The sequence below is a fragment of the Cornus florida genome, unplaced genomic scaffold, assembly GCF_030987335.1.
Source record: "Cornus florida cultivar Cherokee Brave unplaced genomic scaffold, ASM3098733v1 CherokeeBrave_3.0.0_Hap2_Chr01, whole genome shotgun sequence".
NCBI lineage: Eukaryota > Viridiplantae > Streptophyta > Magnoliopsida > Cornales > Cornaceae > Cornus > Cornus florida.
Window position 1 is genome coordinate 98,500,602 of NW_026775571.1, and position 16,426 is coordinate 98,517,027.

At 34.0% G+C, this 16,426-nt stretch overlaps 1 protein-coding gene across 1 annotated transcript; it reads right to left on the reverse strand.

The window, feature by feature from the left end:
• Window positions 1-15,770: 15,770 nt before the first annotated feature.
• LOC132278527 (uncharacterized mitochondrial protein AtMg00860-like) lies at window positions 15,771-16,169 on the reverse strand. Its single transcript, XM_059780338.1, has 2 exons — window positions 16,003-16,169; window positions 15,771-15,891 (listed from the first exon to the last, which is right to left on the reverse strand). Exons 1-2 carry the CDS (start codon window positions 16,167-16,169, stop codon window positions 15,771-15,773), a joined length of 288 nt encoding a protein of 95 aa, XP_059636321.1.
• Window positions 16,170-16,426: the final 257 nt, after the last annotated feature.

Genomic DNA, 16,426 nt, shown 5'->3' on the forward strand with positions numbered 1-16,426 from the left:
GTGTCAAACAAAATCTGAGAAATTATAAACGCCCACAATAAAGAACAAAGTTGCTGATATTTTGTAGATGTAATTAACTTTATTTAAAAGGACAAAAATGCCCTTGAACCAATTTTACACAACCAAAAATATGTCTATCCTCTATCCATATCTTTAGACTCTTCACCTCTCTATAACATTTCATCTCTATCTCAGAAACCTTATAATGTCTGGCCTATAAATTTTATTTTCGGCATCCTTTAAAGACCCATCATTTTTCATTGGAACAGGACCATCAACCAGATTAAGAAAGACCCACGGTAAAAATGTAGAAAATTGGACAGGTATAAAATGTTTTCTCTCTTCAAAAATCAACATCTGCAAACACAAATCCTTCAATCCAATTCCAATAGGATGCTATTTAAGCATATTCAAGAGAAAAAATAACTATACAACACGTAACAAATGACGCTTCAACAATCATAAGACGTTCAAAATAGCTCAAGAAAATATTATTTTACTTATGCAATCAAGAAAGCAGATTTAGGAGAACTATCGATGCCCTGTCAAATTACTCAAAACATAGACACTGTCATATCATATGCAAGAGAAAAGGAAAAGCAACTCAAAAACATCCCTTTATTACTGGTGTGTCTATATTGCAACAAAGAGTGAATTCCATAATTTCACCACACAAAACAAACACAGTTCTCAATAGAATGAAATACATGTATAAATATATCGAGTCAAGACTCAAGAGAAACAGTTTTGCCATAAAACAAGAAACCAATAATTATAAAAACTATATATATGTATGTAAATATATATTTGTATGCAATATGAAGGTAAATAAAAGGAGATAAATATATTTATTAAAAGCAAAACTAATTTCTAAATCTATTAAAAAATCAAAAAGAAAATCAACCTCCATGAAGTGGTATATTAATAAATGTAAAAGGGTAAGTAAATGGATATACGTGCACACACACACCCACATACAGAACAAAAGTTGAGGGTATTTTGGTCCAAATTGTAATGGGTATATAAGTCATTACAAACAACTAGAAGGGTACTACTCTTGCAAATTTAACACTTAAGGGCAGTTTGGTCACTTCAGTGCATTTTTGCAACCCATCAGATGATCACTTGAGGGTGGGGGGAAATTTGTGATTTTTTCAAAACCTTAGGGAAGGTTGACCACCATTTTGATCAAAGTTTCATCTGAGAGTGAAAAGGTGAAACGATGGGGAAGGTGAGGGTAATTCACCCTTATCAATTTAATCACTTTATTTAGGTACAACTTACTTATTGATATTATTCATATTCTAGTAACACATTGTAATACTTCCGACTTTTTTTTCATTTGTGATCACATTTAGGCTAAGCAAGATGGCAGTGGGTAAGATCAATGGATTCTTTATAAAATTATGTTTCCTGATGATATTAGATATATATTCCTTCTCCTTTCTTTTCCCTTATTTCCTTTTTCATAATTGAGGACAATTTAAGATATTTGCCTCTCTTTCAAATTCTTATATTTCTCAGCCTCTTATCACATTCCATTCTGTGTCTACTTTTCCCCAACACTTGACGCCTAGATGTGGTAAATTCATAAGGCCTCCATGAAAGATTTTACTTAGGTTACTCAAATTGTAAAAGTACAAAACCACAAAGTTCTCAAAATTAAAGGTGTATTTGTAGCGGCATTTTTTAGGAATGCATTGCTTTCAATTTGTATCTTCTTCATCTTCAACTTGTTCTTCAAATTTAATTTGGGTCAATTTTTTTTCAGTAAGAAATCAAGTTTGATATGTTTCCTCTTTTAAGTTCTAGATGGAAATTTACTTGCAGAAGCGAGAATGGCAGGGTTATGGTCCCTTTCACCTCCTCAACCTCTTCAACAAAGATCTTACATTCTATCATATATGTATGCTTTCACCACTCTCTCTCCTTATCAGTCTACATTTATAGTCTATTTTAAATTATACACATAATTTTAAAAAATCAATAATAATACTTCCATCAGCAAACATTACCTTAAGATTACAAAAAAAGGATACTTACCCGAACAGAAAACTTAGACAAATTAGGAGATGACTTAATCACGGAAGTAAAGCTAAGAAGGCTGCAACCAGTAAATCCCGCGATAGACAATTCCACATGCTTGAGAATACCTAGCTCACGGAAATATATGGGGAACCGAAGAAACTCCTACCAAAAGTAAGCACAAGTTAGTAATGATGTTTACAGAAGAAGAAGAAGGCATACTACCACAATGATTGTGTATTCTAACCTCAGAAAACACTTTTAACTTGAGCTTTTCTATTTGAGGAATATAGCTGGAATGCTAGCAAGATCCCAAAACAAAGGATGAACAGAATTGTCCTGCAATAGATAGCTCAGAGAGAAGAGGAATGTTTTTAAAAGGCACACTTATATCTTGTCCCATGTAGGTGAATGAAACAAGATTTGTTGCAGAAATTTCCAGATTTTCCAAATGGCAGCAGTGAGATATTTCTAAGCACTTCAATTTGAGTGATGGGCCCGCAATTTTTAGATTCACTAGACATGTACCCACAATGCATAAATGTTCAAGAAATGGACAGTTGGATAGGAAATTCTCAAGCACCTCCTCCATGATATTAACACCAACCAAACAAATGGCTGTCAAGGAACTAAAGCCAGCTGCAGAACCAATACTCCATGACAGATGATGACTGTGTGAAGTCCTAAATAAGAATTTTAAGTTTTCCATGCTTGAAAAATCATAATATTGACACTGACAAGTGGGTAAAGTCTCAGCAAACACATTGAATTCAAACCTTTGAACTCTCTTTTCCATTGCAAACTTGATCCAATCATCAATATCACGAGGGTAGTGCTCACCGAAATTAAAAGAAATCCTCATTTCATCTATAAAGGAGCCAAGATGCAATTTCAAGACTTTATTCACACAACTTACATACTTAGTACGCCTTTTTCCATGTTCACGTAAACGTGAACGTTTACGTGTACGTATGCGTTCACATATATGTACAGGTAAACGTAAATGGTCAAGTAAAAGGTTAAGGTCACAGTCACATTCAAAGCCAAGCTCAGGGTCGAGGTCACGTTCACGTTCACGTTCAGATGATGAAGTAACATTATCTAACAGAGGAAAAAGGTCAATTAAACGGTCAAGTACACGGTCAAGGTCACGTTCAGATGATGAATTAAAATTATCTAAAGGAGCTCTTCGTAATGTCTTTGAATCGAAGTTGAAACTAGCAGTTATATATCTCCATAAATATCTCCATCTGTTTGAGAGAATACTAGTACATGCAGCTTACTTAAGCGTTAAAAGAGACAGGATGGTAATGAGGATTTCGTCAGGCAATCCACTGATTCCATCCTTCGTATTCTCTTCTCTCTGAGCATCCAAATAATTGTAAACACAATAATAATAAACCATCATCAACAAAAATAATGAAACCAACATTCTATTATTCTACTAAAAAAAATTAAGGACCAGCATACATACATTAAGTACTACTTTGTCAAAAATTTAATAACCGCCACACCAACCATATCCAAAATCCAAAAGAACATCATAAGAGTTTCGGGTTATTCGTGTAAGCAATTATTTTTTTTTTCTTTATTTTTTTTTTTTTTTTGGTTGTTATGTAGGACAAACGCCCGTTGGTCCGACTCAAACCTCAATTTCCCATATGGGACGAGGAGACTTGAAATTTGAACTACAGAATCCAAAACAATAATTAAAAAAATAATAAAATTAAAATTTAAAAAAAAAAAAAAAAAGAACACTTTGACAAGATTTAATTTTTCCTGACAACAATTACTTTTTTCGGGTGCTTGGAATAGAACTCACCATGTTCTTTGTACTATCTTCCTCCATTTTAACGATACAGTTGTGGATAAATAATTTATTTCACTACAAATACTGCAAAACCAAAACCAAAACCAACAACACAATCACAAAATAAAACAGACAGAAAATATAAAACCATGAAAATAAGCGAAGAACAAACGAAGATTACAGATTATCATGCCCCGACAAAATTCAGGCCAATTCTTCACAATTAAGATAACAATATGCTTGCTTGCTTGCTATGATCATTCAGAGATCTCCCCTTACTTGCTTTCGCCTACAAAAGAATAAAATAAAAAATAACAATGATTCAGAAGTTAAAAAATCAGCAAATTGCAACACGGACATATATATATATATATATACACACGCACACACATGTGCAGAAATAACATGAAGTATGAATCAATAAAATATCGTCTTCCCCTTCGCCAATATTATCTTCTTCTATGCCGATCTGAAATTTCCTGTTAATTTTGGTCAGAGACTTTGCGTCAATTGGATACAAATATATACTATTCTTTGTATTTTGGGGAAATTACATAAAACCCCTTTTAGTTTTAATTTTTGGCAAAAACTCCCCTCTAAAAAAGAAGTTGCCATGAAACTACCTAACTATTTTGGTTATTGCAACACTGCACCCTCGGTACAAAAATTTTAAAAAATCCTTTTATGGGACGAAAATGCATATGAAGGTTTTTTTTTTTTTTTTTTTTTTCTCTTAGTAATTGAAACAAGGTCACTTTAAATATTTTTTTTAAAAAAAAAACTTTCCGCTAAGTACAGAATGTTTTCTCAATAATTTAAAGAGCAAAGTGTCAAAAAAAAATCCCCTCAACCATCCAATGGGGTAATTGACTGGATGAAAAATCAGGCCACATATTTTTTAGACAAAAATGCCCTTATTCCTATTATATAGGGCAAATTGCATAAAACCCCCTCTACTTTAAATTTTTAATAAGAAACCCCATGAAGAAAAAAATTGACATAAACTCCCTAACTATACAATTTTTTGCAAAGTAGTGTTATAATGACAAAAATACCCTTAATAAACCTTAATAAAATGGTGCCCCTTAATATTAAATTAAAATAATTCATTTGGCATGGTGTTAATAATAAAAAATAAAAGCTTAAATGGTGCATCTATAAGAAAATAAAAGTACCTTGGAACAATTTTCAAAAAATTTTAAAATTTTTATTTCTAAAAATTAAAAAAGAAAAGAAACCAAAAATGAAAATCATTTTAAAGTAAACCTAAACTTTCTTAAATTTATATTAAAGTAATGCTATAATGATGAAAATTTTATTTTATATTAGGGAAAAATTTTGTTAATATAAAATGATTTAAATTTCATTAAATTTGTAAATCATAAAATTATAGCATCACTTTAATTATAGCACCATTAGCAAATGTTTTGATAGGCCAATGGATTAGTGGAGTGGGTAAGTGCTTACCCATTTACCCAAAGCTTAAGTTGTTAGGTAGTGGTGCATACCCACCCATTTATATCCAATCACTCTCCCATCTGGATCCAATATGCAACAAATCTCCCCTTATAATATTCTTCCCCACTCAAACTTGCAATGCCCTTATCGCGGTCGAGCCACTATGCCTACCCGGGTGGCTCACTCGGACGCCTTCCCGGTCAAGGCCTGGCATGGCATCAAATCAAGAATTGGGTTTGACTCTAACACTAACTGTAACGGATAGGCGCTTGCTTATTTACCCAAAAGCCTAAGATGTTAAGTAGTGTTGCATATCCACCCATTTATACCCAATCACTCTCCCATCTGGATCCGATGTGGGACAATTCTTCATTTGTAACCATTAATGCCTCCGGTGAATTTTGGAGTGCCAGGCTTCGACTCTTTACATCTACAAATTTAACTTCTAACACTTCTTGCCTTAAAAAAAAAAAAAAAAAATTATGACATCATTTTAATATATATTTTTATTTTAAATTTAAATTATAGCATCACTTTAATATAAAATGATTTTCATTTTAATTTATAATTAGAGAAAATAACTCAATTTTATTTTAAATTTCATTATAGCATCACTTTAACATAAAATTTCATTCATTTTTTATTAATGAAAATTTCATTTTATTTTAGGAGAAATTTTGCTTATATAAAATTATTTAAATTTAAAATGAAATTTATATTAAAGTGATGCTATAATAAAATTAAAAATGAAATTTTTGTCAATATAGCATCACTTAAATTTAAATTTAAGAAAATTTAGGTTTACTTTAAAATGATTTTCATTTTAGGTTTTCTTTTCCTTTTTATTCTATCAATAAAAATTTAAGAAAATTTTGAAAAACTGTTCCAAGGTACTTTTTTTTCGTATAGATGCACCATTTAATTTTTTTTTATTAACACTATGCTAAATGAGTTATTTTTATTAATTTTAATTTAATAGGCATCATTTTATTAAATTTGCATTAAGGGCATTTTAGTCATTATAACACCACTTTGCAACAATTTGTATGTATAGTTAGGGAAATTTTATGTCAACTTTTTTCTTCACGGTGATTTCTTGCCAAAAATTTAAAATAAAGGGGGGTTTTATGCAATTTGCCCTATATAATAGGAATAAGGGCATTTTCGTCTCAAAAAATATGGGGTTTGATTTTCCATCTACTCAGTTACCCCCTCGGATAGTTGAGGGGAGGGGGGGTGTTTTGGAAAAAAAAAATTAGTCAAGGAGGATTTATTACAAAACGCTTTAAGTCGAAAGAGGGTTTATTGCAATTTGCCCTAATTTGAACGGTGTCACATTAAGCTTGTATGCATACATAGCTTTTTTTATTTTTTTTATTCAGTTGTTTTTAAAAATAAAAATAAAAATTTAATAAATTGATATTACAAATAGATAATTACAAAAGTGAAAAATGGCCTATGGCTATGAACAATCCAAACGCCCAAATAAAGGGCTCAAAACCCCCAGTCCACAAAGAAACAAATTAAACGGATAAAGTAACCGTTACTTGTGGTAATCATACCACCATTTCCGGTTAACCTCCCAATGGGTTATTCTTAGGCATTAAAGATTCTTAAAAACTTTCATATAATCACATAAAATTTTCTAAGAACCTTTAAATCTTAAAGTTTTTTTTTTTTTTCTTCAAAAAAATATGTATGCATATAGTTTATTCGTGTTCGTGGGTCATGATCGTATATTATCAATGTTAGGGTATTATACTAAATAGTTAAACTCAAACCCAACCTATTTAATAATCGTGTCAAGAACTCTCAACACTAACCCAACCCGTTTTTTAAACAGGTAAACGTATTAACCCATTTAATGACATGTTTATCAAAACGAGACATTTAATATATTAATCAAATACTAAATAATTGAAAAAAATTGTCACAATTAACCCAAATATTCAAAATAAGAAAAAAAATCATAAGACATAGACAAGGTTTATGTTGAAATGACTTAACTATTCATAATAATTGGGTTTATATAGGTAACATATCATATAGGTTATATTTACAATTATAACATGTTGAAACTAAATGGGTCATAAATGGGTTACACGGGTTGAACCCTCAACCCTAATCCGACACAGTTAAGTAAACGGGTTAATCATGTCGACCCTTTTATGACCCAAACCCGTTTATGCCAAACCCAAATCCGTTTATGCCAAACCCAACCCCTTTTAACTTGTTTTGTATTTTAATTTGTCACCCCTAGTTTAAAGTAACCTTGTTTCAATTATTAAAAAAAAAAAATCTTCAAATGCATTTATGTACTAGTTAATTGCATTTGATGGGGATGCAAGGAGATTGATTCCACTTTGTATTCAGTGGGCCTGTGGTGCGAAGGGAAAAGGAATGGAATCTTCTATTTGATATTAACACAATCCATTTTTGGTTTTTTTTGTTGGGTTAATGGGAGAGGTGGTAGAGAATTTTGTAGCCCTTGTGGATAGTTTGAGGGTACAAGGTACATTTTTTTTGGCTTAGTGATTATTGTTTTGTAGATGTTTGGAACGTATTGAGGAGAATTCCTCTTTTGTTTTCTGGAACCTATGATGCAATCTAAGAAAAAGAATTAACGGTTAATTGAGGAATCGATACCTCTGATACAACTCAAGGTTGAACAATGGATAAACATACTTTATTCATGATTCTTTCAACTTAAATAAAAGCTACTTACAACAAAAAATCAGTATCAGTAGGACTCTACCAACCAACATAGAGAATTATGAGGACTTTACCAACAAAATAGCAAAAGAAGTTAACTTGCAATTAATTCAGGAGAAGACTATTTCTTTCCTGTTTATTAGGCCTCAACCAACTAACAGAGACGCCATGAGCTGGAATAATATAACAACAAATATAATCAAAGGAAATATGTAACAATGTGCCTCCCCTTTAAAAACCGGCCTTGTCCTCAAGGTCGTGATCTGGAAATTGATTTTTCATTGCTAGTAGGTCCTCCATATTGCCTCTGCAGGGGATAATCCTTACCAATGGATGAGAACTTCTGTCTTCCTCTTACGAACTCGACGATCTAGAACTGTTTGTGGTTTAGGGTAGAGAGTTTCATCTTCATCTCTTGTCATGGGCAACTCAGTCTGAACTTCAATTTGCTCACCAATTTTTTTCTTCAACAAGGACACATGGAAGACTGGATGAATTCGGAATTCCTTCGGCAACTCCAGCTTATAAGCCACAGCTCCTATTTTCTTAAGAACCTTGAATGGCCCATAATATTTAGGAGATAGCTTAAGATTCTTCCGCAATGATACAGATGTTTGTCGATAAGGTTAGAGTTTTAAATAAACCCAATCTCCTTTTGCAAACTCTCTTTCTTAATGGGAGTGATCATAAATCTTCTTCATACGCGACTGTGTTTCCTTGAGAGTATTCCGTAAGTCCTTGATTACTTGATCTCGATCCACTAATTGCCTCTCTACTACTTCAACCTTAGCCAACCTTGGAATGTAGGATAATACGGTTGGTGGAGGTCGACTGTACAAAACTTCAAAAGGAGTGGTTTTAATAGTTGAATGCCAACTGGTGTTGTAGCAATATTCAGCCCAAGCTAACCAGTTATTCCACTTCTTTGGTTGGGAACTGGTGAAGCACCGCAAGTACAATTCTAGTGTTCGATTTACCACCTCACTTTGGCCATCGGTTTGAGGATGGTAGCTTGAGCTATAGTTAAAATTAGTGCCATTTATCTTGAATAATTTTGACCAAAATATACTTGTGAAGGTTGGATCACGGTCACAAACAATCGCTCTGGGCATTCCATGAGCTTAAAAATATTATTAAAAAAAAACTTATGCGATTCCAATGGCGGTGTATGGATGTAAAAGGGAAATAAAATGTGCATATTTAGACAACGTATCCACAACCACAAAAATAGTAGATTTTCCTTTGGATAAAGGCAGTCCATCAATGAAATCCATGGAGATGTTTTCCCATACTTGATTTGGAATTGGCAAAGGTTGAAGTAAGCCTGCCGGAGAGAATTGTTCTGCCTTGTGACATTGACACGTATCACATACTGCAGTTAAGCTCTTGATGTTGTTCCTCATTCCTTTCTAATAAAAATTGGCGCGTATCCTTTAGAGAGTTTTTTTGATAGCCTTCATGGGTACTGTTGTGAAATTGACAGATAATATCTTTAATTAAGGAAGAATTTTCATCAAGATAAATTCTCTCCTTAAATAAGATAATTCCATTTTTAAGTTCCCATGGACCTACTGCTTCATCATTTTTTATCCGTTGTGCTATCCCTTGTAAAGTAGGATTGGACTCCACCTCCTCTTTGATTGCCTCCACCCAATTGGGAAAGGGTTGAGAAATGGCCGCAATTTTCCCTTGTTCCTCTTCTCCTTCTACATTTCCCTTTCTAGAGAGTGAATCAGCCACAATATTTTCCTTACCCTTTTTATATTCAATGACAAAATCAAACCCCATTAGTTTGTATAACCATCTTTATTGGGTTGTTGTAGCAATCCTTTTGTGATACCCCTCAATTCTAGAGCCACGGGTGATCAAGTCCGAGCACAGATCCAAGGAATATCAGACAATTAATATGTAAACAAGCAAAAGTACAAAAGAATTAAAAATAAAATAATACGATGAACATAATTCTAAATATAAAAACCATCCAAAATTAATAGATTAATATAATTTAATCTTTCCAATCCGTACAACTCGAGAATCCATCCAGTGGACCCCTAATAATCCCAAATGAAAATAAATTACAGAACCAACATCCAAACTATAATATGAAATGAAGTCCTATGTAGTCGGAAGAGTGAGTGATTGTATCTGCCCCATCATGATTAAGCTCTAAGCCTTGTACCGACAAATACCTGAAAAATAAAAGTATGTCAGGCCCACATGCAAGTTTCATCCTACTACAATCCATACATAAACCCGATACGCAGATACATCATATATAGCTCGGCAATAACTAAAATAGTCCATATAGATATAGATACACACTATAGGACGCTCACTAGCCTATAGTGTAGTTCGGCCTGGATAGAAGGTAACATGTTAATCACACATTACGGTGTGCATGTGCCCTAGACCTACCAGAGAACATCAGCTATATCTAGTTACTCATCCTTTGCGATATACGCACCCTAACCATAATCCTGATACTCAAGCTCATATCACAGTACCATAAGTATATATATAAATCCCCCCTAATACAAAAAAATAAAACAATCATCCGTTATGTCATTCAACTGTTTTAGTTGACAGGACATGCATCCATGTAGGATTTAACTGTTTTAGTTAATCCGTTCCGTATGTATGAACAGGTAAGATTTAGCGTTTTGATCTAATTCGTCCCTGATATGCCACCGTCCCATATCAGTACATATAATACATATGATCCATAAATGATGCACACTCAAATGAATATCAAGTACATCCAAAAACCAACATAATAGAAATCAGATATAGATAAGATCCTATCATGCATCCAGTATATGATTATAATCATAGAACCTCCGTATAAATTGCTAAAGTAATATTAAACAATTCAAACTATCCATATCCACATAATTGACAGAACATAAATTAAAACAGTTCATCAATTAACATCCATAACATGGTATATATAATGATAATCAGTGGTATCAACTGAGCATATCAAACCAAAATCCCAAAGATACTTTCATACCAGTCCATGAAATACACTAGGCAAGACTAGTAATTTAAACCTTCCACAATCCTTAACAGCATGTAACTTATAATATAAATTTCATGATGTTCATTAAATTCCAAATTATGAATCCAAAGCATAATCTATTGATGCTCACAAGTATAAACTGAGCACCTACACTCCCATTGTGATACCCCTCAGATCCGAGACACGGGTTGATCAGGCCCAGGCTCAAACCCGAGGGAATATTAAACAATTAAAGTATTTTAAAACGAACACAGATAACAAAAAGAACAATAAAGATAGAATAAAACTGAAAGAAACATTAATTATAAAATCCTCCATGTATAACTGAAAATTGAAACTCCAATCCTCCAAAACTTCAAAGTTACAACTTGGGAATCCACTGATGGACCCCTAACTAAAAGTTCAACTGAGAATGAAACTGAAAATAGATAATACTAGAAACATCGAGAGAAGTCCTACGTAATCAGATGGAAGTGAGACTGTCCTCGACAAGCACGATCAAGCTCTAAGGCTGGAACCGTCCTGTACCTGAAAAGAATAATAAAGAAGTGGGTCAGACCCACGAGCAAGTTCTAATCTAACTGCAATCCATACAGTGACCCGATACGCAGATACACCGTAGACACCTCACAATATCTATCTAGTCCATACGTATAAATATATCCACACTAAGGGACATTCACTAGTCTATAATAGGGGTCTCAACCTGAATAGAAGGCAACATGCGAATACGCACCCAAAGGTGGGCATGAGTACCTAGACCTAACAGGGTACACCTCAACCTATTATAACCAGCTACGCATCCACTGCATATACGCACCCTAACCAACAAGTCTGAGACTCAAGCTCAACTCGTGGTACCATAAACATATATATATAATCCGTCCAAATCCAGGGTAAGCAGTTCAACTATTTATTAAACTGACCTACAATAAACCAACGAGTTGGTCACTCAACTTATTCAGTTAATATGACGTAACTACCATCCGTTAATCCAGGAAGTCATCCAACTTGGTTACAGTTGATCTGACTTAGCCACAATTAGGATTCGATATCTTTCAATCCATTCCATTAATCCATTAGGTTAGGTCTTAGCGTTTTGAAGCTAAACCATCCCTAGTATGCCACCGTCCCATACCGGTGCATATAATCCTCCATATCAATGCCAATTACAATATAGAAATCATAATTTAGTAAATTACATTCCAAAACATTATCCAAATAATTGCAGGAAGATATTTGATGTTCTAGCAATTAAAAATCCAAACGATAATCCATATCATTGCAGAAAGTATTTACTATTTCAACAATTAGCCTCCAAAGCATGCATAGGTCAACTTCAATACATCAATGACCCTATAATGTATTTAGAACAATTTATAAACATATTAGATCCCACTGGAATGCTCAAAAATAAGCTTGAGCAATTAAGTCTTCTTATATCCCTTAATCGTGTACAATATGCATAAAATTTTATACAGTTTGTTCCGTTAATTTAGAGGTAAACTTTAATCAATTAAAAGACCTCTTAATACCCAAAGTTAACTTCTTAATCCCCATGGCAAGTCCCAATATTTTTTTTTTTTTACAGTTCCAACACACAACAGCTTCAAATAGTGCATTAAACACCTTCCGGAAGCAAACTGAGCGAGAACAGGTTATAAACAAAGGGGGAGCCGGCTCCAATTTTTATTGGAGCCTGCTCTACTTGGGTAGAGCTGGCTCTACACTTCCTAGAGCTGGCTCTACACTAGGGGGGAGCCGGCTCCCTCCTCCATGGAGCCGGCTCTCTCCCTCTCTGAGAGCCGTCTGTCCGTCTGTGACTTCTGCGACCTTCTTCTTCAACGCCGGCCGCTTCCCATCCATTTTATTTAGTTTTAGACTGTTCCCAAGGGTCCTAACTATGTCCAATATAATCCCCATGGAGTGTTTACAACAGTTGAAATCAAAAACAAAAACTACAAGTTCCACAGACAAATCATGCTTAGGAAAACAACTACTGTAATGAACTTTAAAAAACCATCACCGAATTCATTCAAGGCAAAGATAAGGTTAAATTGACATATAAAAACATGCTTAATTCAATTATTGATCCATTAGAACCCTAGAGTATGTCTAGGTGCACAGAACACAGGCCAACGGGAAGGAGGAAGAAAAGAACTTGCCTGAAGTTTTGGACTCAAAACTTGTCGCCGTCTTCCCAACGTCCGGTAACCACTGCAACACTGTCTAGCCTCCTAATACCTCCTTGGTCCTCTCTGTACACTTCCTCTTAAGCCTCACTCTGTTTTCCCCACAACTGCTCTCTGTTTCTCTCTCTGTATCTTTGGTACGTGAATAGGGTTTTTTTTCCAACCCTTGATACAGAGTAACCATATATATATAGGCGTAAAAACATAAACCCTAATCCGTGTTTAATCAGAGACAGAGCCCTAATTCTAAACCTAGTCGGCCCAAGAAACTACCTTTGTTACGGCTTACCTAAACGTGAAATTTCCAACCCCAAAGTTAACTGTAACTTAACACAGCATTAAATAAAAAAACAATTAAATAATTAAATCCGCATAACTAATTAATTCCAATTAAAAACCCAATTAAATAATTAAAAACACTTAATTCAATTTAAAACACATGACACATAGGTAAACAACAATTAAACCAAATAATCACATAAAACAATTTAATTCAAATTTCAAATAACCAATTAAATAAAAATGCGATAAAGATAATAAAATAAATTAAAAGGCAATACAATAAATATGTTAAAAATGCCAAGACTATCCTTTTTAAAATTAGGGGTATTACACCCATCCTGAAATACATTCCTATTAGTCCGTTTAACTTATTACAACGACCACTAGAAACAAAACTTCCATACTCCGTGACAACATGCAACTAGTATCAAATTTCATAGAGTCCACTAACACAGTATAAACCAATATTCCTGGCCTTTATTAAATTATATATATCCTTACAGTAAAGTCCAAAACATAACTTTCATACCGGTCCATTTAGTTTGCTAAACAAACTAGAAATTATGTCTTCCTCCTTCCTGGACAGCATGATTAAAACATCAATTAATCAAAACTAACCCTAATTATTTTTAGATAATTAGCTACGCTTATAACACTACTGAAACATGACTAAACAATATTAACTCATGCCAAGAAATAATTGCTAAAGTTTAAGAAAGCATTTAAATCACTAGTCGGTACTCAACATGCAGGTTTTCTATTTAACTTTATGTTGTTCCACTCCTTGTTATATCAATGTACTAATGCTTCTAGGTATTTTTATACAACTAAAACATTTATTTAGACCATTAATCACAGTTTAAACAAGTTAAAAATACCCCAGACAGCCAAACAGCACCCTAAAAGTCAGTTTTTACAATTTCTAGGGCAAGAGCAAGCTCCAAACAATTGAGAACCTGCTCTTTTCTCTTGAGAGCCATCTCCCCACATGGGAGAGCAAGCTCTTGCAGCCTTGGAGCCGTCTCCACACCCCTAGGAGCCGGCTCTATCTTTGAGGGAGCTGGCTCCCTCCTTTTGGGAGCCTGCTCTCTTTCCCTTTAAAGCCGTCGTCCATATTCCTTGGTTTTCTTTGCCTCCGGCGACACCCAGAGCCTCTGTAATATTTTTATTACTTGTTCTAAGGTTCAATCAATGTCCTAAATTAATTATAAGACATTGTTATGCATCAACAACATAAAATTAACAAAGCTTAAAAACCAACGGCAGCAAGATTCATTTAGAAATTTTTAAGCAATCCCAAACCAGTTTAATTCAAAGAATTTTAATACAGTTTAAACATGCATAAAAGATATGTTTTTAGCATTAATTAAACCCCTGGAGTCTACCTAGGCATGCACAGAATACAAGTTTACATGAAGGAGATAGAATGAAACTTGCCTTTTAGTTTCGGTTTGAAACCTTTCAACATTGTCTCTAAATTCTCCAACGACTGTCGACTACCGGCAAACCTCCTACCGCTCGATTTCAATCCCACAAGCCATCCATTCCTCCCTCCTTGATACGACCTTCAGTCCACGGCTGAACTCCTAACCGGTGGTTCTCACAGTTCCCTCTCAAGCTTCCTATGTTTTTCTCTCAAAAAACCATTCCGTGTGCCTCTATTTTCCCTTTCAATAACTATTACGTGAATAGGGTTTTCTAACCTTAGCAAACGTATATTGTTCTATATATAAGCTGTTATCTTAAGTTGGCGACCATAACCTTATAAAATAAAACCTTAAACCTAAACCATAAATACGACCCTATAAATTAAATCAACCAAGTCCAACTAAGCATACAGACATAACACAAATAAATTATACACACCATAAAATAAAACACGTCATTTAAAATACCAGTTAAACAAATAAATAAATTAAATCATAATTACACAATTAAACAATTACTATAAATAAATACACAATTACAATTAAATAATTAATTTATATACACACAAATAGTCAATTAAGCAAGTAAGTCACATAATTAAATAAAAATGCAATAAAATCTAAAAAACATTAATTAAAATACCCAGACTATCCTTTCTTAAAATTAGGGGTATTACACCTTTGATCCCATAAGCACTTCAAGCTATGTTGGTCTGTTCGCACCAAAAATTGTTGCCCCAACAGATAAGGATGCCACCTTTGTACGGCCAATACAAAAGCTAGAATCTCCTTCTCATATATGGACAGCAACAAGTTCTTACCCTGTAAGGCATGGCTGTAAAATGCTACTGGACTTGCATTAGGACAACTCCAATTCCTGATCCGCTAGCATCACATTCAACAATAAACTGTTTTGAAAAATCAGGCAAAGCCAACATTGGAGCTTTTGTCATTGTTTCCTTCAACCTTCAAAAGGTTTCATCAGTAGCTGGCATCCATTCAAATGAGTCTTTTTTCAACATTCTAGTAAGGGGTCTAGCTATTTTTCCAAAATTTTGGATAAACTTTGGGTAATACCTAGTCAACCCGAGGAAACCTCTTAGGGCCTTTAGTGTTTTAGGCTTAGGCCATCCTTGCATCACTGTTATTTTATCAGGATCAACGGCAACCCCAGTATTGGAAATTACATGGCCGAGATAGTACACCTTGCCTTGACCAAATTGACATTTTTCCTTCTCGTTCATCAAAACTTAGAAGGTGGATGGTGTATTGGTAAGACCGAACGGCATTACCAACAATTCGCAATGACCATGATGTGTTCTGAAAGCTGTCTTTGAAGTGTCCTCCGGTACTACTCGAATTTGGTGATACCCACTTCGCAAATCAAGCTTTGAGAAGATTTTTGCCCCATGTAATTCATCCAGTAACTCATCAATAACGGGGATAGGAAATTGGTCCTTGATAGTGATCTTATTGAGAGCGCGGTAGTTAACATACATGC

Excerpts from the sequence above, each read along its gene's own strand:
- LOC132278527 (XM_059780338.1), bottom strand. The coding sequence starts at position 16,169 with ATGAACGAGAAGGAAAAATGTCAATTTGGTCAAGGCAAGGTGTACTAT. Across the intron at positions 15,892-16,002 it reads GGTTTCCTCGGGTTGACTAG|GTTGAAGGAAACAATGACAA; the intron begins GTATTACCCAAA and ends AACCTTTTGAAG.